A 23,858-nucleotide genomic window follows, 5' to 3' on the forward strand; every position below is an offset into this window, starting at 1 on the left:
GTCGGTCCTATTCTGGTGAACATGATGTCTCAAGAACGCATAAAGGGAAATTCTACAAATGTCGTACAAATGTTCAGTTGGACTCAAGGATGAAGTCATTCGATTTTGGAGGTCAAAGGTCTTGGCCTGCTCTTGGCCTCTTGAATATGATACCTTGAATTTGGTCAGTTGTCACTTGGACTCAAATATGAACTGATTCAATTTACTTGGTCTGAAATAAAATGTATGTAAACTGAAACTGCACTGATTGGCAGAGGAATAAAACCACAGTGCAATAACTAGCGTTATACTCTGAACTTCTTCAATCAGTACAAACTGTGCAGGCTTTTTGTTTCAACGCGTGCAATTGTGAAACACAAGGGAATCAATACAGTTTTATAAGGACAACTAGAGCTATGATAATATGTACATTACTCTTTACAGGTGCACATGAGAAATGTAGTTCATCAAATCTGTATTTCTCAAGATCCAGCATAGTTCTTGAAAAAGAGCCCCAAATCTGACTATGACCCGTGTCTGTGTTTGATCAAGAAACTCTTGAGACTTAAGACTGCATTACAATAAGTCAATGTGCTCCCTGCAGGCAGTTTGCGGAGGCCTGTGGTCAGGCGTTGGATGTTAACGAGCGTCTGATCAAGGAGGACCAGCTGGAGTACCAGGAGGAGATGAGGGCTCACTACCGGGACATGCTGGCTGAGCTGTCTGGCATCATGAACGAACAGGTCTCACTTTGCAAACACCAATGAGTGTCCAGACTGCGCTTTGCTTCTTTGTTTGTTTTTGCCAGTTCAGTTCCACGGCCATAATAAGCAACATCTTCTCTATTGCATTTCTTCATGAGACATTTGGCGTCTTCATCGGTTTTCATCAGCTCCATCAGTTGTTTTTTTCTCGCCTCATTTTCCTACTGGTTTGTTTTCTTCCTCTCATTTCAGCTTCAGAAAAGCGTTCTTGATTCCAGCGCCACCTCTCACTCTCACAGCCCTCTGTCCAATCTGTCTAAGGCTGGTATGTCATATCATCAAGTTGCCTCATGATGGACATCTTGTCACTTTGCTGCTTACCGCTTTCCTCCCACATCGCAGCCTATTCAAAACTGATCCAAGAGCCAAACAGCTCGTCTTGATACTTGGCTCCTCTTTTTTAAATGAACCTGTACCAATTCAAGCTTTTTCTTCTCTCTGCTCTTGTCCAGATTCCGCACACAAGGCAACCAGGAACGGAACGGCACAGCGGCTACTGAACGGCCAGTAGACCCACAAGGAATGCTTTGTGCCACGGAGGGGATTTTTGTTTTCGCCATGAACCGCCCTCGGGCGCCAGTTTGAAGCATCAAAGTGGCTCATTTGCTTGTACCTGACCGAAGTTGTTTCTCGCAGCGGGGCCAGTGGAAACTGGGACAAATGGCGAGCATCGAGGACAGAAGGGGAAGAGGTGTGTAGACTGTGGTTGTGGTAGTCTGTAGTCCTGTCGTTGAACGTTGACTATCTACCGTAGAGGCCAGGCTGCTGGACTGTTAGCTACCGTTTGTTTTGGTTGTAGAGACTCGACCCACGTGTTGTATGGATTCTCCCCCCCGCCCCGCCGACTGATTCATCACCTCACACACCGTCAGACACACCCAAGAGACACACTCATACAAACACACACACGACAACATGCGCCTTCTCTCCACAACCCTGTCCCTTTAGAGATCAGTGACCTTACTGAGCTCGGGGTGCGTTCAGCTGTACGTGTAATATTTAGCTCTCCGGTACATTTTGATGACAGTTTATACATTTTCTTCTCTGTGGAATAGCGTTGTATTTCAAACTCTTGCAAGATTATTAATGTGAAAAAAAGGAAGGTTTGAACGTCTATTAAGTAACCACGAATCTGAGGAATTGAATGCACCCCCAGCTCCTGTCTGAATGTAGAGCAGCTCCACATTGCTACTTTGTATCCTTGCTACCATTCTGGAAGTATCACGTTGCCAATTTTCAAATGGAAACAACCACAAAAGATTATGTTTTGTAACATTTTTATGATCGAAACTGCATTGTTACTGTTATCATTTCCTGTACTGTTTTGAATTGTAAATAAGAAATATTAATATTTAAAACGTTTGAAATGTTTCTTTTTATAAATATATACAATGTATAAATATTTGTTTAGCTGAAATTAAAAAAAGAACAAAAACTAAAGTTTTATGTATAACATTTAAATAAAATTTTGTTAATGTCCAAAAATCCTGATTATACTTTCCTTCAGCAGCTCACCTTACAATCATATGTCTTCTGTACTTTCACAGGACGTGCACCTTAGCCTCAGATCACTCTTCTCTCCACTATTGTGCACGTTAATGACATTAGCCCAGGTTTCCAATCATGCTGAACAGGGTTGAGATAGCTTCTCCCAAATGAAACCGTGCCTTGGCTGCAGCTGTGCACAGCAGCCCCTCATATCCTGTCCATTGACAGCAGCTAATAATGGATAATGAAGAGCTCCCTCACCTGCACAGTAGATAGAAATGTGTAAAACAGAAACGTGTTATGAGAAAACCCAGCCTGAAACAAAGACGGATATCACTCCTTGACTCGGTCTGTGTTGCAGTGGATGATGGACAATGGGTCTATAAATCCATCATCTCCCAACACCAACTACATTCTAACAGTAAATCAGACTTTAACAGTGAGACAACAGTAGATTAATAGTATACGCCGTGTGTGAAACTGTACTTTCATATCCTCAGTTATGTGATCTTTATTGCCTGCCATCACATCTTCTTCAAATGCACATAGGTTAATGTTAAATGTCTTTATATCCATCCATTATCCAGTATCTATTCCCCTAAAGGGGAGTAGGGGGGCTGTAAGCTGGAACCAATTCTTATTGACGTGGGGCGAGAGGGGGGGGTGCACCCTGGACACATCGCTGGCGCTTCACAGGATGGACACATGGACAAAAGTAAAACTTGCCAAATCGAACCAGGAATAGAACTAAGGGCCTTCTTACTGCAACCACTACCCCAGCGTGCCACCTTAATGTCACTACGGTATCTTTAATACAAGCAGCGGTGCTTAGCTTGAAAAGGGGCAGGGCTAAAGAGGAAAAGGCTGTGGTGCATCAGAGCAAACAGATAAAAGAGGAGTGGGTTGATATTGAACAGAAGAAAAAGCTCTGGCTTGGGGTCAATCTGACTTCGTACCTCCCTCCACCATCAGGACCCCTGCTGCTACACTTCTATTGTATGTTCGAACAACGTTGTTCAAGTAAATTTGGGGATGGTTAAAATATTTATTTTTCTGCATATTAAATGAACTGTAGATTGGAGAGCACATTTTTTAACTCAAAAAGCAACAATCCTTTGTTTCTGATCATTGATTTCTTTTCTCAACTCAGAGGGGTCACTGCACAAAGTCGGTATCCAAATGAAACACAATCTGAGCAGTTTTGTATGGATCTGATGGAGCCCAGAGGCTCTCACCAGCACCGCTGTGTGTCTGTCGGTTGTGTGCTCTCTTTCTCTTCAGACAGTCTCTGTTGTGTTTACCCCAGAGCTCTGTTTTCCTTTGTGCTTTGCATCTTCAATGCGGGATCCATATTTCACTACACCCATAACTGAGGCCCCAAGCAAACCATTCCACTTTGATGAGAGAATATTTATTTCATTTCATTTGACGGGAAGAGTTTTGTTTTCTCTGCTGGACTTTGTTGTAAGTGAGATTTAATATGAAATTCTAATATACTTTTTTTTTGCAAACTAGCTATGTTTAACATGACCTCATATACAGTATTATAAATATAAAGAGACCATCTAGCCTGTAGTTACGATTTCATCTGTGTTTGTTTGTTACCTCCCCTAAAGTGTTCATGTTTTTATCTGTGTTAGTTATTTACCTCTCCTAAGGAGGTTATATTTTCACCTGTTAGTTAGTTAGTAGGTTAGTTAGTTAGTCAGTTAGTTAGTTAGTTAGTTAGTTACTTACTTACTTACTTACTTACTTACTTAGTTAGTTAGTTAGTTAGTTAGTTAGTTAGTTAGTCTGTCAGTAATTAGTCAGTTAGTTGGCAGAATAAAGCAAAAAGTACTGAAGGGCTGGGGCCTGATTCAAGGAAGATCCCATTTAATTTGAACGCAGGTTTAACAGATAAAATAAATGGATCTCAGGCATTTTTAGGGGGCTGATATTTATGAGTTTGCGGAGTCTGGTCAAAATCCAAATTGATATCTAGTTAATTTAAATGTGGTCTCGGGCTTTTTCTGATACCCCTGGGGAGAAAGGTGGGATCTGGTGTCAGTTTCTTTCCAATAGCTGTCTATAATTATTGACCATGCAGTGAGAGAGCAGCAGAGTGGTTGTTTACTTATTGATGCTAAGCCTGGGGTACATGGCCCTGATCTTATAAAGAGGTTAAGTGGCCCTGAACATACAGCTGGTGGTAAAAGACATCATGCGGTCATCTCTCTCTCTCTCTCTCACTTCAATGTTTTTATCTCTGCAGCTGACACATTTCTCCCTGTTCTCCTCGATCTCCCTCTGCGGCCGCACACCTGAGGCACGGCAGATTGAGTTTCACTGACCTCCTGCAGCACCTCTTCTTCGAGACTTCCTCTCCTCCCAGCCAATTGGTATATCTCTTCTCCCGAGTCTCATCTCCCTCACCTCCCATCCATCTTTGTAGCCCATTTCATGAACCAGAAAGAGCGGGCTGATTGGGTTTCTCTCCTGTGCAGACGGGCTTGTGTGTGCCTGTCTCTCTCTCTCTCTCTCTCTCTCTCTCTCTCTCTCTTTCTCTCTCTCTCACAGTGGGCTTGACTCCCAACGGGGTCAGGTTGCTCCGAGCCAGCACCATTCACTCCAGGTTGCAGATGACAAAACCCTGGTTACGCTACAGGTACAATGTGTCATATTTAACTCACAGATAATGACTCTTCCTGAAAATATTTCATCAAGTATTTAGAAGTATGTGGGCAGCGTTATACCTAACGTCATGTGGGAGTGAGGCAAGCTGCTCAAAGACTGTCTGCTCTTTTCATCACGGGTTGTAATCTGGGCTATTCTGGCACCTGACTGTAAAATCTCAGCTGTATGAAGCCTCATCGAGTGTAATTGTCTGTAAACCACATGGATGTTAATGGGACAGAAAGCAACACATTTAGTGGGTTTGCCAGCACGTCTGTCTCCGTTTTCTTGGTGGACTGAATCAATCTGACTGTGAGTGAGCTTTAACGTTTAAAAGGTACATAAAGAACTTCAGAGAGTATTCAGAAGCAGACACATCCAGACGTGATAAACTCTAGGTGCTGGACAGAGGTGAAGCAAAATCAAAAGACAAACTTGTTTTATTTTAAGGTCACACCTGGGAGGTAAAATAAATAATTTCATGGGAGCATTAACATTCTTGTCTTCTACTTTTAAATGAATTCGGTCAATATTGTGCAATGAATCGACTTGTCTTGCATTTTAAATGCTCTGTGCTATTCAGATGTCCTTCTGCGTCACTGAGAACATAAGAAATGACTTTTTCTTTGTTTTCCTCTAAGATTTATCGTCGCAGACAGACTTGATTAATATTTTAGAAGGAGGAAATTGTAATCCCAACGCAGACATGGACGTAACAAGAGGAGGAGTGGGGTGCCAAAACAATCTGATCAGTCTCCACTGCTCTTAAGCTTGAATATGAAGTTGCTACACATGTTATATTATCAATAAGCTGTAAAAACTTTTTTTTAGCTCTATCAGCTTTCCTGCAGGTCGACTGGGTCTCCTGCCATTCAAGCTCTGGTGCAGTGCACATTTCATTTCCGACCCCTGCTCAGTTTTCCTGAAACTGGACGCCGGGGCTGATGAATAAAACATCCTTTGTATGGTGCTGGCTGATCACCGGAGCCCTTTCAGCTGTATAAGTGGTGAAAGGCGACATAATCTTCCTCAGAACAAGATCTAGACTGAGATTGAGAGCGAGAGAGAGAGAGAGAGAGACCCACACACACAGACAGGGAAAGGACCACAAAATGCCTTGGGGAGCAGCATGTTAAATCCACAGCAGCACGCTGAGCTTCTCCTGCGTGACACGCTGCCGGTGTTTGGGAAGCCGTGGTTCTGGCAGCGCAGAAGCAGCACCATGGAGAGCACCCGCAGCCTGGCGCAGGTCATCATGGAGATGCGCGATGATATCAAGAAGCTGGAGGTGGAGAACCAAGAGCTGAGGGGAGACTACGGTCCGAGAGCATTTGGGGCCAAGTCCGGGGAGGAGAGCCGGGTGTCTTCAGCACTTGAGAACCCATATATGAACCTGAGACGAAACGTGTCTGCACCGGTCCTGGAGGGACAATACAAGGGTAAGAGGAAAGAAAAAGTGTGCTTATATTTATTTTTTTTACTGTTTACATAAAACATGAGTAGGCATCTATAGAGCACTGAAAAAATGATCTGTTAAACAATATGTGAATTGGCGAAAGGAGAGAGCATTTTCGACTAACATTCCAACAAGTGGCTGATCTTGTTGATTTTTCTAAATCAGGGGCCATACAGGGGGCCACACACACACACACTCAGAGTGTGTTATTTGTCTAACATCCATTCACAATTCCTGATTCAGAAAGGTTAACGTTTAAGTCATTCTTACTGTTTGCTGTGTAGCTTTGAGCAAAACCAAACGTCACTGAAAATATGTTTTAAATTGTTACATGTGCATGCACAACGAATAAACCACTTCAAAGAAGCTTAGGAAATGACAATTCTTAACAATTTCTCAAATGTATTGTTAGTGGGGCAATCAGATTACAGCTGGGCCCAGTGCCCCTCCACTGGCCCCGCTCTTGGATCTACCATGATTCCAATCTTTTAATTCAACCTTCATTAAATTGGGTGTTTCAAGATTGGGATCAACAGTAAAAATAGTAGAAGTAATAGTAAAGAGCCAAACATATAATTTTAGTCCTTTGAATTCCAATGCTGGATTCCATAATGCAATTTCTCTTATTGAAATCTTTTCATAAAAATGCACAAAAACAAGAAACACAATTTGAGAAAAATTATATATAAAAATTATTACATTTTTTATTTGGCATATAGAGATATCAATAAACTTAGATTATACATCAGGAAGTATCCATATACTGCTGTTCTCTCCAAATTGCATCATACTCTCGTCATGTCACAGAGAACACTGTCATGACTGTCCGGCGGTACTCCATAAGCTCCAACCTGTCTGGGGTGACACTGAGAGAGGGGAGGACCGACAGGGTGCGGCGGGTTGAGAATGGATGGAGAAGGCTACAAGAACAAATCCAGCACGGGAACGGCGTCTTTGGTAACCCAGTGAGAGAAGTGGGAAAAGTGACCAACAGACACTCCCTGCAGGAATATGTCCACAAAAACAGGTACAGAGAGGGACTCTAAACCCCAGAAATACAGATTTAGAGTAAAAAAAATATTTCATTTAAAATACTGTACATAAAACAAGCTACAGCTGCGTCTTTGTAGCCACTTAACACTTTTTTCTTTTCTAGGGCCAAGGTTAAAACTGTCACCTTCCTTCTACCCGTGGACGACATCTACACTAACCGTCCAGTTCTGACCAAACACCGGGAGGAGTCTAAAACTTCTGAGCTTGCCTCCATAATGGAGACAGATTCTTGAATGTACTTTGTGTCCCATGGGACAAAGTGCAGACATGAACTAACCCTCTCCATCTAGGTCAGTGTCGACTGGGCTCTTGATGAGCGGGCCGGCCGGCCGATTTTATCACACCTGACCACACAGACAGAAGACTCTGGTTACAGGGGTTGTTTTCATCAGGCCATGGCGATCGACACAGGGCCAACGATGATGAGACACGGGGGCCCTCTGCAGCGAGGATCAGGTGTCCGGCCTCCTCTTCCCAACCCGGGGTTGTCGCTTTGGAGTGAGACACACACCTGTAGGTGACAGCCCTTTCACAGACTGTTGTGGTGACTCAGGCCTCGTGAGCAGCATCAGACTCATGGTTTATTCATTCTTGTTTCTTTTCGTGTTGAAAACTGAAATGGGTTGTCAAGGGGCCACGTACCTGTGACCTGTTTCTTTTCAGTGTTCATAAAGAGTGTATTTATTTATTTTTAGTCCAAATAGTATTTGCTCTCCTAAATAGAAGGCTCCCTGTAAATAAACTCAATAATATAATGTTTGGCCTATATAAAAAATAGTCATTGTAAACTATAACCTGTAACATTAATATTGTTTTCTCTGCTAGGGAGGGTTTGTTTATTGGTTTGTTTGTTTGCTTAATACTTTTCTTATTGGGAGTCAGTAACTTACAGAATAAATGGATTTGATAGAAAATACCAATGTGTTTAATCAAAATACAGATAATGTTCTTTCAATGTGATCCAAAGCGTCACATGTATACTGAAGGGAAACGTTGACATTGCAAAGAATCCATGTTATCCATGTTATCCATGTGGGAGGAGTTTTACATACATCAGTATTAAATGCTCTTTTCATTGTTTAGAAAAATGACGTGTTCTTCTTTTTGACATTCAGAGTTGTAATACAGAACATTATTTTAACTCATTTCATTTAATCCAGATGATAGCGTTTCGTCTCTGAGTGAAAGGGATTTCCAGTTTTACTGCTGGCCACATTGGACTGAACAGCAACAGCTGCTGGTCACTGAGAAACCAGGAAAGCCTCATGCTTCTTCTTCCAAGTTCTCTCCAGCTCCTCCAGCTGGTTGACAACTTACATTGTCCTCTCACAGTTGAAGAAATCTTCTGCAACACTTCCAATTATTCCTGTAGAAGAGGGTGTCTTCACTTGGAGGCAAAAGGAGAAGATTAAAATGGTGTTTTTGTTTACAAGGAACAATGCGGCATATTCCTCTGCAGTGTTAATAATAGTGGAGGAGCATGGTGCCGTCAGGGTTCCTCTCCACCCAAACCGAGGCCGCATTCATCTCCTGCATGAATCAAACAGTGAATCAATGTTCACAGCAGACATCAAACCAGAATACAAAGGATGTAGGCCTACAGAAGACAGGATGAGTAGGGGGCAGGCAGTTTTAAGGAGAAGGTGATGTAGCTATGAAGTGAATCCAAAGTCTCAGTGAATTCAAACAAATTTCCTTCCAAAGTCTGCAGCATGTGATCAGAGCCTGAGCGTTTGCAAAACTCAAAGAAATATTCTCCAAAAATGCCTCAGGACTTCGTCTGGCTTTGCTCCTCAGAAGGAACAAGAGAACAAAGCAGAGCTGTATGTTCAAGCAGAAGTATTCATTGATTTATTTTTCATTTAAAACTGATTTCAAATGCTTCTTATTTTAAACTGCATATTGAAATGACACACGAGCAGTTTGCCTGAATGCCTGCAGGCTTCTGCTCCTGACCGCATGGTGATTTCATCTGCATGAGCTCAATAGGAATCGTGGACTCCAGCTTCATCTCTAACATGATGATGAGGATTATGTTTTATTAGGGCCCGAGCACTGACAAGCACTGACAGACGTGAGGCCCTATTGAAATTGTAAGGATTATTGTTATTTCACATATCACTTAACGGGAATAATTGCTGCAGGTTTGTGCAAGTGTGAAATTGAACAAAATCCCACTCCATATAATTAAACAAAAACACAGTGAGCACACAACAACGGGAAGAGGCCAGGAGAGAGTGAAGGCATGGATACAACCGAAGGCAAACACAGCCTATCATGTCCTTTCTCTGTCTGAAGCTCTGTTTCCAGTCCAACTTGTGGAGTTCTTTTCTGGTTTTAAATGTATTTTTCAACTGATTACAAGAAATATTGAGATTTATAATCTGTAATTATTGAGTACATTTGTTAATCAATGGGTGAGACAGCTTAGTTTACTCATTTAAGTTACTGGAATTAATGCAACAGTTGACAATTGCAACACTGAGCCCCCTTATACTCCGAGTCATCAGTCTGCGTGGCCACATGTATAGAGTATGACATTATATTACAACATCTGTATGAAGCTTGTAATATTATACTTTCAACTCAAAGACATTGAGTTTACTTTGGGGGGCATTATTAATTGATTGTCCATTTAAATATGTTCATTGGGATGGTGTTATTTTACTGCTGGTAAATAAAAATGTACAATACATATTGTAAATTTAAATTTATTAAAATTAAATTTCCAAAATATTGAAATTTTAAATATATATATAATTTATATATTTTTTTTATCAGAAGAAATTTCTTAATAGAAATAAGACTCAATATGTGTATATAATGTTTTGCACTCTCCCACACGATCCGTGGGAGGGTGAGGGGTTTTGTGGATGACCGCAGATCGCATCTCCCCCCGAAGCGCGGCACAGGACGCTTGTGGATACATGGAATAAACTCAGGTAAGGGATCGCATCCATCCTATCGGTGAGCGATTTCGGTGGGACAGTTTGTTGACACGTGACATGTGTAGTGGAGCTGATCATCCGCGGTGTTGATTTGTTTATTTCTGGTGTTTTTTACGCACCGCTGCGATGTGACTGGTCCATCACACACTGTGCGTGCAACACAAAAGGTAATCGAAACGCAAAATAGCGAAGTTGCACCGTTAATGTCGCTGTTGGTTTCGTGTTGTGTTGTTGCTGTCACATAATGCACCCTGGCAAAGTGACAGCAGTGTTCATGTGGCTCAGTCTTGTCCAATCTGGAGGTGGTTAGCGACTGTTCCCTCGCTAGAGGATGAAGGGGAGACTGGGTTTGAAATAAATTGTGCAGCAAAACATACCTTCGACAGATGATGGCAGTTTTTAATGCCATGTTTGGATTACGTGCACCTATGTCCCCTATGTTTTTGCCAGCGTGCAGACGTGCTGCGAACAGCCGGAGAAACCTCCATGGATTTAAATAAATAACGGGAACTAACAGCATAACATTAGATTCCTCCCAAAATAAAATAAGCTTGTGGCAGCGAGGGGAGAACGGGTCGGGTTTGGATCTGAATTAAATGAGAACCAGATATTTTAATTCTGCAAATACTGCATAAAGATTTATGGTGCGGACAAAGCTTGAGTAGCTGTCTACAATTACTCAGTCAAGAAAACAACACATGATCCAGATCTTCACATGTGTTTAAGGTGATAATTGTAGTGCTGATAGGTTTATGGCTAATGTCACAGACATAAATATCTTCATCTCCTACCTGCTTGAAAATCAGTGGATAACTAACAAATATATACTGCATGAGATTTAATAAACACTCGGTCTCTTTAGTAATTTATAACATACACAGCACATCTGCAAAATGGGGAGAAAGAACTATCACCTCTTTGCATATGTTTTGCATATGAGAGGGAAAAATCTGCAAAGATATATGTGCCTGTTGGGCTGCTGTGTGGTATGAGTAGGCTCTGTTTGTGTGTTCAGTGGATTTACTTTGCAGGAAGACGAATCCTTCCAACAAATACTCCCAGGACATTTCCAATAAACCCCCAGAATCTTCTCAACAGTTTGATCGTGTTGGGAAACTTCTCAAGATTACAATTGTCAACTCGCAGCTTTCTGCTCTCTGCTCACACTGACCATGACAACACAATGTGCTCCTGAACCACATGGTGTCAGAACAATTGTCACTGCGAAACTCTCTTTATTATTATCATTAGACACTGTAGTGATGTGCAAACAGAATTACTTTCTTTCTCTGAGAAACTTTCACTCCAAACAGGCTGACCCTGATCGTCAAAAAATAACAAAATCCTCCCAAATATATTTGTAGAAATAATTACAAATTCAGTTTTATCACACAACGTGTGCTTATACCCTCTCATATAGCATCTGCAACATATCACATAAGGGGAATGAGTAATTCTAAGATTGTTCAGCTTGTCACTTAACCTATCAAGTTGTAGAAATAACACTCTTTCATCACTGCAGTCTCTTAACACTACAAACACGTATGAAATTTGAGAACCTGTTACAATGTGTCAGCGCCACGAAATTGTATTAATTTGTATTCACTTCTGAGAGTTATTAGTTCAGGGAAAATGTGTTTCTATGCCCGGAAGCAACATGAAAGACTAAACTTGGATATTCAAATTTTGTTTCCAGCGCTGAAGGAGTAGTCAGTTATACTGAGAGCTTAACTGTGAACTGGCGATGAACTTTCTTGCACCCCCTCCACAAAATTAAGTTTATTTACAGGAATTTGTTAATAATTAACTTTATATAATTTAAAGCCCTAATAAAAGGACCAATCAGACAAAAATCTTGACTTATGTTTAGACATAAACATAGACAGTCTTTTTTACAAATGTAACCATTTTCAGGTTATATTAAAACATTATGTTTTCTCAAGGGATCATGAGTCAAGGTTGAATCTATGCTCGCGTTGATGGTGAAATACTGATCACAGGAAGATAAGCAGCACCGAAAAGATTAAACTTCTTCACTATGTCTCTGTCCTGGTGGTTCTCAGGTCCGTAAAGACGTCTGCAGAGCTTTCATGTCCCTCAGCAGCCTCAGATTCTTCTTGCTTCTCTCTCCTGGTCTAGGTTTGACTGCTCCGCCAGAGCGACCTCTCGTGGACACTGTGGAAGTAACTTTCCCCTCATTCTTATTGTTAGACTTGGCTTCCTTTCTTAACTTCTTTATCTAGAGGGGAGGCAAGAAAAGGCAACAGAGGAGAAAAAGACACAAACTTAGAATGGAAATGTGTGTGACGTGAACTTTTTGTCCGCGTACTGACCTGTGCTTTGTGTTTGTAGAGTTTCCCGATCTGCTCTCCCTTCTTCTCCATTTTCAGCAGCAGCCTCTCCTGCTCCCACTGAAGTTCTCGTCTTTCCTGGTCAGACACACTGTTTTCTACCTGAGTCATTAACTCGTCATGCTCCCTGCAACACACACACACAAAGATTACTACATATCCCTTTTCATAAGCAGCTCCCTCCGGTGGAACTCCACTCACAAGCTCATGAGTCGCAGCTCCTCCTGTAATGCTTGCAGCAGCTCGGACAGCTCCTCCCCGCTCGCAGAGGATGAGGAAGAGGAACTGTATGAATATCTGCGGCTTGCAGTCCCATAGCTGTTTGCGTTGTTACAGAGTACACGGCTGTTGCAGAGGTGCGGCTGGTGTCGCTTTAGGAGAGACAAAACTGACTGGACGTTTGCTCTGACTGAGTGGCTGCCCCCCACGGCCTAAAAGTCAAGTGAGAGAGGAGAAAGATTCGATGAGAAAGAGAGAAAAATTTATTTCAGTATTGAAATCTAAAAACAATTTGGTTCCAATGCTCAAAAATATATATACGCATGCCCATACTACCATTCCAGCAACAAACGGAACATCTCTGAGGCTCAGTCTATAGTGTGGCTGTGTGTTCGACAACTGCTGTGGCAGAGGTTTCTGGGAAGAAAAGTTTCAGCATTACCAAGATTAAGATTCACAGGAACATGCTTATGAGAAAGAAGATGCTTATAAATTAAATAAGATGCTTTTCCAGAAAGATAATCCGAAATAATTATAAATATCCTTCCCTCTAGATTGGATTTGGCATTCACAGATCCAAAAAGAGTGTCGATAAAAAGGAAAAGCATCACTTGTGTGAAGGTGTTTACCTGTGAATCAGAGTTCTTGTCTTTGGACCTTCTGGTGGACAGGCGAGGGGACACTGACTGCAGCAGGATCCGATTGGCCTCCAAACCCGTCTGTAGCTGTGGAAACAGGAAGGGAAATAAAAACACCACCTAGAGTAAACAATGCATGAACTTTAGAATTTCCACGTTTACATTGAGCATTGATAGAAATATAAATTTATAATGGAAAACAGGACTTATATTATATTATTATATTACATGAAACATTAGAACCTGCCAATAGTGAGTGTGATGTATAGAATTTAAACACAATAAACAAGTTATGTCTCACTACCTGGATGGCCTTTTCCTGAATGAGCTTTCTCTGGTGCTCCTCCTCCTGTTGTTTCATCTCTAGTTCATTTATCTTCATCTGAAAAATTCACACACACATACAACCATTATTATTGTAAAAGTAACACAAGAAATTATTTGAACTTGTCACCATAGACTTGTGCTTAAAACAGGCACTGACTGTTGGCTTTTTCCTATTTGAAAAATATGTTTTGGGCATACTGATAATGTGTGACTGCAAGTACATAGGATCTAATCTTCTTAAATTAGTTAAGATATAAGAGTGATGAGAAAAAGTGAAGTAAGGAAATTAAAATCACTTCTTGTAGATAAAATATTTCACACTTAGTTTGCTTATTTCTTTAATCAACCTCTGAACCCTCAGGTTTATCTTAGGCCCCAGGAGGGAGTCCCAAGCCACAGATTGGGGACCAGTGCCCTAGATTCATGGATAATGTCTGTTTTTTGGCCACAAGTTACTGTCTCATCTCACATAGATTTGAGCTTAAGCTTGAGGAATTAGTGTCATTCAGTCTTCAGTACAATTTTTCTGTGTCACTGTCATAGCTATGAATATGTGTCTATTAAGCTGTTGGATAATAATTTGCACTTCCTCATGACAGTGTTCAGCGCTCAGAAGTTGAAGTCAGGTGACTTTGTACCTCAGCATTGTTCTGCGTGCGCGTGAGCTGGAGATAATCCTGCTCCAGCCGCTCCAGCTTCTCCACGTGAGCTCCCTCAAACACTTTGCCGGGCTGGCGATCAGCTAACTTGGCTCTATCCATGGAAACCTGACAGCATGGGGAACAAAAATAAAAACCTACACAGTCACTCACTACCACATGACAGCTATTTACTTAAAGATGTTTACTCTTTAGCTCAGCTAATGACACTAAGAACTAGTAGGCTCACCTGCTGTTTGACCAGATTGGTCCTGTCTGTCTTGGCGTTGCGCAACATCCTCCTCATGTGATCCAGATGCCGCTCCAGTTTCACACAGCGAGACTCTGCAGCAGCCAGGTGGGTGATCAACACTGTGAGAAGAATGATGGGACGCCATGAGACGCAGGGAAGGGGAGAGAGGAGGAGAAAACAATTACAAGATGCAGGGAAATGAATAGCTAAATAATGGAAGAGGTCACTGGTTATGTTGTTTTTATCATGATATCTTAATCACATACTGACCTTGGTTACAGTTGGACGAGTCAGTTGTCTCTCTCTGCGTCTCTGTCTGATTACTGGAGAGCCTCTGTGTGACGTTCTCGCTCTGAGGACGAACATGTGATGCATCTTGTACTACCATTTGCACACCACGTTCTGCGCGTCCTTTATCCAAATCTAGCCTCCTGATCTTCTCCTGAAGGTTCCTCAAGGCAGATAAGATCGCTGCATACGCACACACACATGTGACATGTTAGATATGAGAATGTGGGACATACTGATGGAGAGCAAATACATACAGGGAATGGTTACAGACATTCTATGTGTAACATGATATGACTATGATATGACAGAAAAGGTTTGGTAGAGAAGGTGAAGTGGGTAGGGGAGGAAAGGATAATGTGAAAGAAGGAACAGATGTAAAGGGAAGCTGAGACATCGAAGTCGTCCGGCATCGGGTTGCACACGTAACCATGGAGCTCCGTAACACACCACGGTACCTGACTGGAAACATTGTAAAGGGAATATGTCCGACATGCACAAATGAAACCCACCTGCACTGTTGGTCTCTGGGAATGCTTTGCTGGGTGACGATGGGCGACACGACTGACGTGTGCGTGCCTGTCTGGGAGTGAGGTGCAGCAGTGTGTTGATGAAGGGACGGTGAGCAGGATAGTCTTGATAAGACGACAGGGACAGGGTGTCAGAGACGACTCCACTTTGGGCTGGTGGAGGACGGAGATCCTGCAGAGAAAAAGATGGCGAATATTATAGATCTCCAGTAAATCCATTGCTATAGATCAGTTGGAGATGCTGTAAATAAAGCACAGGAAGTGAAATAAACATGTGCAAAAACCTTAAATATATCCCCTCACTGAATCTTAAGCGACACCACGATTTGTTTGTCATGCTCCAGTCAAATTCAAAACATGGATGTGACACTTCGGTTCACTTCCAGGTCTGCAGCAGCATCAGCTGGTCTGAGCTGTAGCAGCCGCTGCACGGTCGCTTTCCATGGAGCCTGGCTAACTCTGGCTATTATAAACAGCATTCAAAGAAAACACATGTTATTGCTCATTTGAAAGTGTAAATAAGGCGAAACGAGGAAAAACTACCTGCGTAGCATCATCTCCAGCAGTTCGTGACAGGGTCTCCATTGAAATGCAGCCTCTCCAGTCTGCCTCGTTCGTGCTGACCCAAGGGAATACCACTATGCTACATATGCTAACGCTAGTTGGGAGTAAAACTGCATTAGTTTTGAATGACGCCTGTTAGCTCGACAGTTTCAACCGCTGCTAATGCGAACTGAGAAAAGAAAACATCACTGAGGCAAAGCAACACAACCCAGGGCTTCTCTGGAGGGGTGTGATTCATTTGTATGTCAGTCTGGCCCGACAGGCTCCGCGCACGGAGACTGGTACGTTTTTTTTGCCACACAGCTCATCCACCGAGACCTCTCAGTGAACATAACAAGCGCACCCAGCTTGCTGACCGGAAGTGTAGTTTTTCCTGCCACGGGGAGATCACTCTCTGGAGCGTGGATGCTTCTGAATGACACTACAATAACCATGAGCCTTTGCTGAGAAGGCGGGACGTGGGTTTTGAGACATGCCGGGATTTTATGGCGTCTGAGTGGTGACTTCTGAGGAGGTGCGTGTCGAGCTAAGCTATTTAACACGTTACAGCTAATAACAAACAATATTAAAAGTCGTAAACGTGTGTTATCTGGAGGTAGGACCGAGCCAGCGTGTCAACACAAGTTGTAAACATGTGTTTACTTCATGTTAGTATCGTGAACTCCTGGGCTTAAGGCAAAAGTGAAAGCTAACTCACCATCTTCTCAGTGTGTTATCTGTTAGCTTAGCTACTACGTTACTAACAGAGTATTGGTTAGCTTGCTGTCACACAACCTAATGCATCGCTTAAAAACGTATCGTTATTGGAGGTTTCACTGACTCTGGTGTTATAATAACAGCAATGCCTCTGCAACAATTTACTGTACATGATGCCAAATTACATTTTAATAGTATTTGCATGTGTCCCTGTGTGTATAGTTGCAGCATATCTGTAAAGTATCTTTGAAAGTATTCATGGCTGGGTGTCTTTTCTGCAGGAGAAGCATTTTCTGACCACCTGTCCTGGTGTGAACACATCTGCCATTACCCCCACATCAGCATGTCCTCAGAGAACACCTTGTAAGTCTTTTCAAAAACATTGTCTTTATATATCTTTTCACAGTTGATATAGAATGATGTTTATATGCAGGCAATGTACAATGCCACCTAATACAGGTACATCGGGACTCACAATAAAGTAAACAAGCTGTGTTTCACTGATTCTATCGTTTTAGGGATGATGAGGATACCTTCAAGATCCTTATCGCTACAGACATTCATCTCGGCTACCTTGAGAAGGATGCAATCCGTGGCAATGACTCGTACAGCACACTGGACGAGATCCTTAAATATGCCAAGACACATCAGGTACATACAAGTTGACAGATGTGTGAATGTACAACACTGGGGATCCTTTGTCTCAAATACCCTCTGAATTGTGTATTTATTTGCTTGCAGGTAGATTTTATCCTGCTGGGTGGAGATTTGTTCCATGAGAACAAGCCGTCGCGGCGATGCCTCCACAGCTGCATCAGTATGATCAGACGATACTGCATGGGAGAGTCACCGATACACTTCAACATCCTTAGTGATCAGTCTGTCAACTTCAACACAACCCAGTCAGTCCCTCTTTCTCTGCCATTCCTTCAACCAGTGCTGCTGAATGAATGTTTTATTATCGTTGTTATATAAACTATTATTCTGTTGTGTTGAAGGTTCCCCTGGGTCAACTATCAGGATGAAAACCTGAACATCTCTATTCCTGTGTTCAGCATCCATGGTAACCATGATGACCCAACTGGGGTGAGTTGTTTCCATACAATAAAATGCATGCATGTGTTTTTCTATGTGTCTTTTAGCTTTTATATTTGTTTATTTGTGCATAATGGTGTCTGTCTCTCTCCAAGGCTGAAGGTTTGTGTGCGCTGGATCTGCTGGGGGCGTCTGGTCTCATAAATCACTTCGGTCACTCCGCATCAGTGGAGAAGATAGAGATTAGTCCCATCCTCTTGCAGAAAGGCAACACCAAGCTGGCCTTGTATGGTCTTGGTGAGTATGTGATTTGTGTCTCTATATGTCTAGGTTTAATTAAAAGAGTTGAATGAAAACCAACAAACGTTGTTCGTGTGCAGGTTCTATTCCAGATGAGCGCTTGTACAGGATGTTTGTAAACAACCAGGTAACCATGCTTCGCCCCAAAGAAGACCAAGATGATTGGTTTAACCTCTTCACCATCCACCAGAACAGGTGTGTGGATGTATGTGTATGTTGGAAAACCATTAGGAGGGAAGAGCTGTAACATGCAGTCTCGAAATTCAAGAAACAAGTGTAATCTATAGTCTTCCTTAGTATCCTTATTAAGAATGCAGGTTGTTTGTTCCTGAATTGATGTGTTTTCAGTCCATATAAGTAAATCTTTGATACATTATCTCTGGCATTGACCGGACATGCTCTCCATTATATTTTGTTATGTCTAGGAGTAAGCACGGCCCCACAAACTACATTCCCGAGCAGTTCCTGGATGACTTTATTGACCTGGTGGTGTGGGGTCACGAGCACGAATGCCTGATAGCCCCAACGAGAAATGAACAGCAGCTCTTCTATGTGACACAGCCTGGCAGCTCTGTAGCGACCTCCCTGTCCCCTGGAGAGGCTGCCAAGAAGTACAAATAAACACACACACACACACACACAAACACAGATGGTGAAAGACCACCTCCATATTCTGAGTGTGTGTTTTTAAGTGATCAATTACCTACAGTAAATCACTGTTTGTGTGTATCCAGGCACATAGGGCTGCTGAAGGTAAAGGGACGGAAGATGAACATGCAAAAGCTCCCCTTAAAGACGGTGCGTCAGTTCTTCATCCAGGATGTGGTGCTGGCTGACTACGAAGACCGCTTCACACCTGATACACCCCAGGTCACAAAGAAGGTTGAGGAGTTGTGCTATGCAAAGGTAAGTTTTCATCTAACATTAAGAGCCAGTCGAAGTCTTATCGTTGGACATCTCACTTTATTTCTGCTCTTCTCTAGGTCACAGAGATGATAGAAGAAGCTGAGAGAGAAAGACTTGGCTGTCCACTCACCCCAGAGAAACCTCTCATTCGCCTGAGGGTAAGATTAACACACTCGCAGCAGTTGCACACACCTTCATTTTCACACTTTGGCTAAATTCTTCAACCTTATTGCCTTCCCCAGGTGGACTACAGTGGAGGTTTTGAGACGTTCAACACATCTCGCTTCAGTCAGAAGTTTGTGGACCGCGTGGCCAACCCAAAAGACGTCATTCACTTTCTCAGACACCGTGAACAAAAGGAGAATGTCAAAGGTCAGACACAGACTAAACACACAGACCTGCAGTATTCACCATATATCTGTGCACACAATCGCTTTTTGACATGCTGCAAACTTTATGTTTTTTAGATGAGTTCGATGTTGATTACAGCAAGCTGGTAAAAAACACAGTGGTGGAGGGACTGAGAGTTGAGGACCTGGTGCAACAATACTTTGAGGCAGCTGAGCAGGTACTGTACACACATGGATTTTAATTATTACGCTGACAAGTTGTCATAACACTTATTTTTAACTACTGTGCATCTGCAGAATAAGAATGTGACAATATCACATTTTCCTTATTTTTGATTTGGTTATTGTGAACAACAATTTAAAGTAATGACATTATCACAATATATTTTAAGAGTCTGTAAAATAATAATAGTAATGCTATCAGTCAGTTTCAGGGTCTGTTGTGTGTTTTGTCTCATTTAATTAATCCCTACTAGGGATGTGCAGATAGAAGATGTTCTCAGGGATCATAGTTGGTCACTGTGATTATTAGCATAATTATCATGAAATCAATAATACCAATTTATTACCACTACCACTCTTGACGTGTCTCCATCCCTTCACAGACAGTCCAGCTGTCTCTGCTGACCGAGCAGGGCATGGGGAAGGCCATTCAGGAGTTTGTAGACAAAGACGAAAAGGATGCAATTCAGGAACTGATCAAATATCAGCTGGAGAAGACACAGCGCCATCTCCAGGCCAGAGGAGTAACTACAAAAGAAGATATCGACACAGAGGTAGGGGGTGAGGCTTTCATTGGAAGTGGATCAAATGGAAAAAATATTTTGTAATAATTATAAAAACTTTAAACTGAAGAACTTTACCAAACAAAGTTACAAAGTGCTTGTGTGTATGTCATTTGTAAGTGTGCATATTTTGGATTATCAGATCCAACGATTCAGAGATGCCAAAAAGAACACGACAGAGGAGGAGAATGAAATTAAAGAGGTTAGTGGGTAGCATGCACACATGCCAGAAGTGTATCCTCTGTTGCTGTCTGTAACTGTTAACTTTTCTGTTTTTCTTCCTCAGGCTATGAACAGAGCCAAAACTCACAGATTAGAACACAATAATGACCCGGACGTATCCAGCGGATATGCTGATGCTACTATGGACTCTGACGAGGACTCGGCCTCGACCTCATTTGCTGCCCCCACGCGAGGCAGAGGGCGAGGAGGCAGGGGACGGGGTGGCCGGGGTAGGGGGAGAGGTGAGTTATCATTGCTGTCTGTCAGGACTACGAGGTGAGCACAGAAACGCACAAGGATACATGGAGATAAATAGAGAAACTAGATTCTACGTTTATTCAACGTTTATTCAAGTATGTTGGCATAGTCCAACACAAATACTCAGAGCAAACACACCCGTGAGCACACAAGAGGTTCCACCAAATGAGGTGGTTTCGTTTTATGTGACCACTGACCTGACCTGATTATCTGGACATTGTCCTGAGTTGCCCTTACACACATGTGGCACACAACAGGACATTGTAAATGTCACATGTATTCACACCCACTTAGGATGTGGAATGAAGCCTGGGGAGAGCAGGAAGAACTTGTACATGATGCTAAAAGGAGGGTTTTGTTCACACCTTAATCAGTCAAGTTTCCTGTCAGTGTCAGTTTGACCTCTTCATGGACATCTTATTGTAAACGATGTTTCTTCTTCACTGGTGTATGTTTGTGTTCTTCCAGTTACCAGTCAGTCACATGATAGATATGTCATCTCGCTGTAAATATGCCAAACAGTGACATACTTTATTGAACCATGCCCTCCATTGGATATCACACAGACTTGTTACTGTGTAGTCGGCAGGGTATAGTCCATCTGATATGTGTTCCAACTGATTAGAACAGCTTGACAGAGTGAAGCCCTCTAGACTATTGTGTAATAGTCATGTGTTTTATTATTATTTTCAAGAAAATAAAAGATGTCAGTTATTAAAAATGTAGATCGGTTTGTAGGCAGCCGAGATTTAATGAACTAGATCTATATGATATAAAGTGAACCGTGAGGTCACCTGATAATCTCTGACATATATTCAATTAAAGAATGTGTAATTTAATAATGTGAACAATGTTGACGTACAGCATTGGTGCTGTTTTGCCACACTTCCAGCAGAGGGCAGTCAAACATTTTCTGACTATGTTTACACACTTGCTCTGTTTGACTTTGGGGCTGATGAGTTTAAAACCAGTGACAACGTTAACTCTCAAACAAAACTCAGCCCTAATTAAAAACCCAGACACTGCAGTTATAATTTGTCACTTTTGACTTTGACTGTACCGAGGTACCGTTTTTTAGCATAGATTAGTTTAGGATAATTATTTTTACACCAGTTAAAAGCTGGATTAAAGCTGCATTTTGGCAGATTTTAGACATTTTCAATTTTCAGACTGACCAAAAGTGCTCTTTATTGGCATACAGCGCTAGAATCACACGCTGTGAATTAAATTGGATTAAGTTACGTTTAATGGAGCAATGGTTCAGTCAGGATACAACAACACACCGTGATTTCTAGCGGGTTTAGGTCTGTTTTGTTTTTTTCATAATTTCCAAACATTGATATCTTGCTCCTGTTACGAATGAAGCAGAATTTTTGTTTTGACATTACAGCAAAGAGAACTTGGATGGTGTGGTAGTCCAGCTAAACAAAGCACACACTGAGGGGGGTACAGCTGATCCTCCATAAATCCTCGTTCCACTGTCGTTCATCTCTTTCTCCAGGTGCAACTGCTTCTGAGCCAAAGCCAGCCGGCCGGGGCCGAGCCCAGAAATCCTCAGCAGCAACCCAAAGCATTATGCAAGGTAAGAGAGCAGGGGATCATGTGTGTAAAGTCGATTTTCTGTTGACTTACTAATTTAGCAGACACATTATTGACAGAAATCTTTTATTATTATAATTGTATAAATCTGTTAATGGCCACATTTTCTGTTGCTCGTCTTTCAATTTCTTCTTTTCCTTTCACCTTCTCCCCTCTTTGCACCTCATTCTTCAGCATTTCAAGCTCCATCCCAACGATCTTCTCGGACTGGCGCCACCAAATCTTACAAAGAAGAGGAGGTAGGTTAGATGGCAGCTGAACATGTCTGTATTTTGGATGTATGTGATCTGTACCATCCTCCAACCTTGGTTCTCACATTTATCCATCTTCAGGTGACCATTGATGACTCTGATGAAGATATCCCTGTAATGAAAGCAACCCGAGCCCCTCAAAGGTATGTTTGTGTCAGTCCAGTGCTTCTGTGCAGTCTTTTAAAAGGAGACAAAGATGTTGTAACCATCTACATTTTCTTTCCCTTCCACAGCAACTTATATTGAAATTAATATGTAAAATGTTTTATCTGGATCCTTCTCATGCTCACGACAGATCAGCATCGTCGTCCTCGTCCTTCACTAAGAGCAGCTCTCAGAGCCAGAGCCAGTCGTCTAAAGGAGTTGCATTTGATGACAGTGATGATGATGATGAGGTAACAAGCGAGCATATAAAATGACAGATCATCCTTCTGAAGTGTCAGGGTCCAAAAAAAATTTGTTTTCCAAAGGTGAAAGTGACTTGTCTGGAAGGTGAAACTGATCTGAATTCCTGATCTCGTCAATTATTACATTACTTATTAAAAAGAAAAGTATACCCCTACAGTTAATGCAAAAAGATCTGTATAGAATTTGTTTAATTAACTGTACTTGATTTTCACAACTTTTCAGTTTTACTTGGAAAATGTTTTAAAACATATCACTTTTTTTTCAGGATAACCCGTTCAAAGGCCGCAGCTACCAATCACGGAGATAACCACGAGTGCTTCTATTCTAAAATGCTTATTAGGATTGCTGATTAAAAAAGCTTTTGAGTAGGAAGTGAGTTGATGCAGTTTTGTCCTGAAGGAACTTAAAGTGCACGTTTCAATTTTCTCTCAAACTTCCCCTGTGCTGTCAAAAGATAATTTGTTGGTAAGTTAGTGTTGCTTAAGGTTTGGGATCTCTGGGGGCAAAATGGAGGTCTGCAGTTTCCAACTCATTTGCCAGCCACAGACGTTGAGCTTCCTATTGAAGTGCATCTGCTGCTGTTCATATCTGAGCAGTGCTGGGTTGTCATTGGCATTTGTAGTACGCTGATATTCAGGACTAATAAATCATTTTTTCCATAAATTTCAAGTATGTATTTGTTTTTGAAGTGTGATGTGTGTCTTTCATTCAAATGCTGTGGTTGCAGTGTCACGGAAAGCTTTGTGTTAGGTGTGGAAAGTGGTAAACTGAACACACACGATGGGTCATGGCATCTTTCCACCGCTAGGGGGCAGTGTATTCAACTCAGTCCTAGGGTGAATCATTTTATAGTGTGGAAAACTACTTGAATTCCTCCAAAGTAAGATTTAATCAAGC

The 23,858-nt window shown here is 41.9% G+C and overlaps 4 protein-coding genes across 11 annotated transcripts in view; 3 read left to right on the top strand and 1 right to left on the bottom strand.

Annotated features, from left to right (window-relative positions):
• dock10 (dedicator of cytokinesis 10) overlaps positions 1–1,650 on the top strand; it is a 59,508-nt gene extending 57,858 nt beyond the window's left edge. For 6 of the 7 annotated variants that reach the window (XM_062385920.1, XM_062385917.1, XM_062385922.1 and 3 more), the window contains 3 exons: positions 584–722; positions 936–1,008; positions 1,196–1,650. In XM_062385920.1, coding sequence (XP_062241904.1) covers positions 584–722; positions 936–1,008; positions 1,196–1,254 — 271 coding nt within the window. In that variant the 3' untranslated portion in view covers positions 1,255–1,650. The remainder of the gene's footprint in view (positions 1–583; positions 723–935; positions 1,009–1,195) is intronic. The other variant, XM_062385921.1, reaches the window with a different exon arrangement.
• A 3,809-nt stretch (positions 1,651–5,459) lies between these two features.
• LOC133951776 (uncharacterized) lies at positions 5,460–8,750 on the top strand. Its single transcript, XM_062385925.1, has 3 exons — positions 5,460–6,325; positions 7,150–7,369; positions 7,499–8,750. Exons 1-3 carry the CDS (start codon positions 6,016–6,018, stop codon positions 7,626–7,628), a joined length of 660 nt encoding a protein of 219 aa, XP_062241909.1. The 5' UTR covers positions 5,460–6,015; the 3' UTR covers positions 7,629–8,750.
• A 2,808-nt stretch (positions 8,751–11,558) lies between these two features.
• Positions 11,559–16,394, bottom strand: cep57 (centrosomal protein 57). Of its 2 annotated transcripts, none has more exons than XM_062386720.1 (11): positions 16,131–16,394; positions 15,570–15,759; positions 15,040–15,240; positions 14,767–14,888; positions 14,517–14,645; positions 13,856–13,933; positions 13,543–13,638; positions 13,247–13,330; positions 12,896–13,125; positions 12,677–12,821; positions 11,559–12,582 (listed from the first exon to the last, which is right to left on the bottom strand). In XM_062386720.1, the coding sequence occupies exons 1-11, from the start codon at positions 16,170–16,172 to the stop codon at positions 12,403–12,405; spliced, it is 1,497 nt and encodes a 498-aa protein (XP_062242704.1). In that variant the 5' UTR covers positions 16,173–16,394; the 3' UTR covers positions 11,559–12,402. The 2 variants fall into 2 exon arrangements, with proteins under 2 accessions (XP_062242704.1, XP_062242705.1); XM_062386721.1 differs by having other exon boundaries at positions 13,250–13,330; positions 16,131–16,393.
• Positions 16,395–16,532: 138 nt separating this feature from the next.
• On the top strand, positions 16,533–23,624 carry mre11a (MRE11 homolog A, double strand break repair nuclease). Its single transcript, XM_062386482.1, has 20 exons — positions 16,533–16,665; positions 17,129–17,210; positions 17,366–17,498; positions 17,589–17,749; positions 17,846–17,933; positions 18,038–18,179; positions 18,263–18,377; positions 18,608–18,793; positions 18,917–19,088; positions 19,166–19,246; positions 19,331–19,460; positions 19,556–19,656; positions 20,044–20,214; positions 20,366–20,425; positions 20,510–20,687; positions 22,205–22,285; positions 22,477–22,541; positions 22,635–22,696; positions 22,849–22,948; positions 23,227–23,624. Exons 2-20 carry the CDS (start codon positions 17,191–17,193, stop codon positions 23,266–23,268), a joined length of 2,088 nt encoding a protein of 695 aa, XP_062242466.1. The 5' UTR covers positions 16,533–16,665; positions 17,129–17,190; the 3' UTR covers positions 23,269–23,624.
• The last annotated feature ends 234 nt before the right edge of the window (positions 23,625–23,858 follow it).

Source organism: Platichthys flesus, chromosome 4 (assembly GCF_949316205.1).
Source record: "Platichthys flesus chromosome 4, fPlaFle2.1, whole genome shotgun sequence".
Lineage (NCBI taxonomy): Eukaryota > Metazoa > Chordata > Actinopteri > Pleuronectiformes > Pleuronectidae > Platichthys > Platichthys flesus.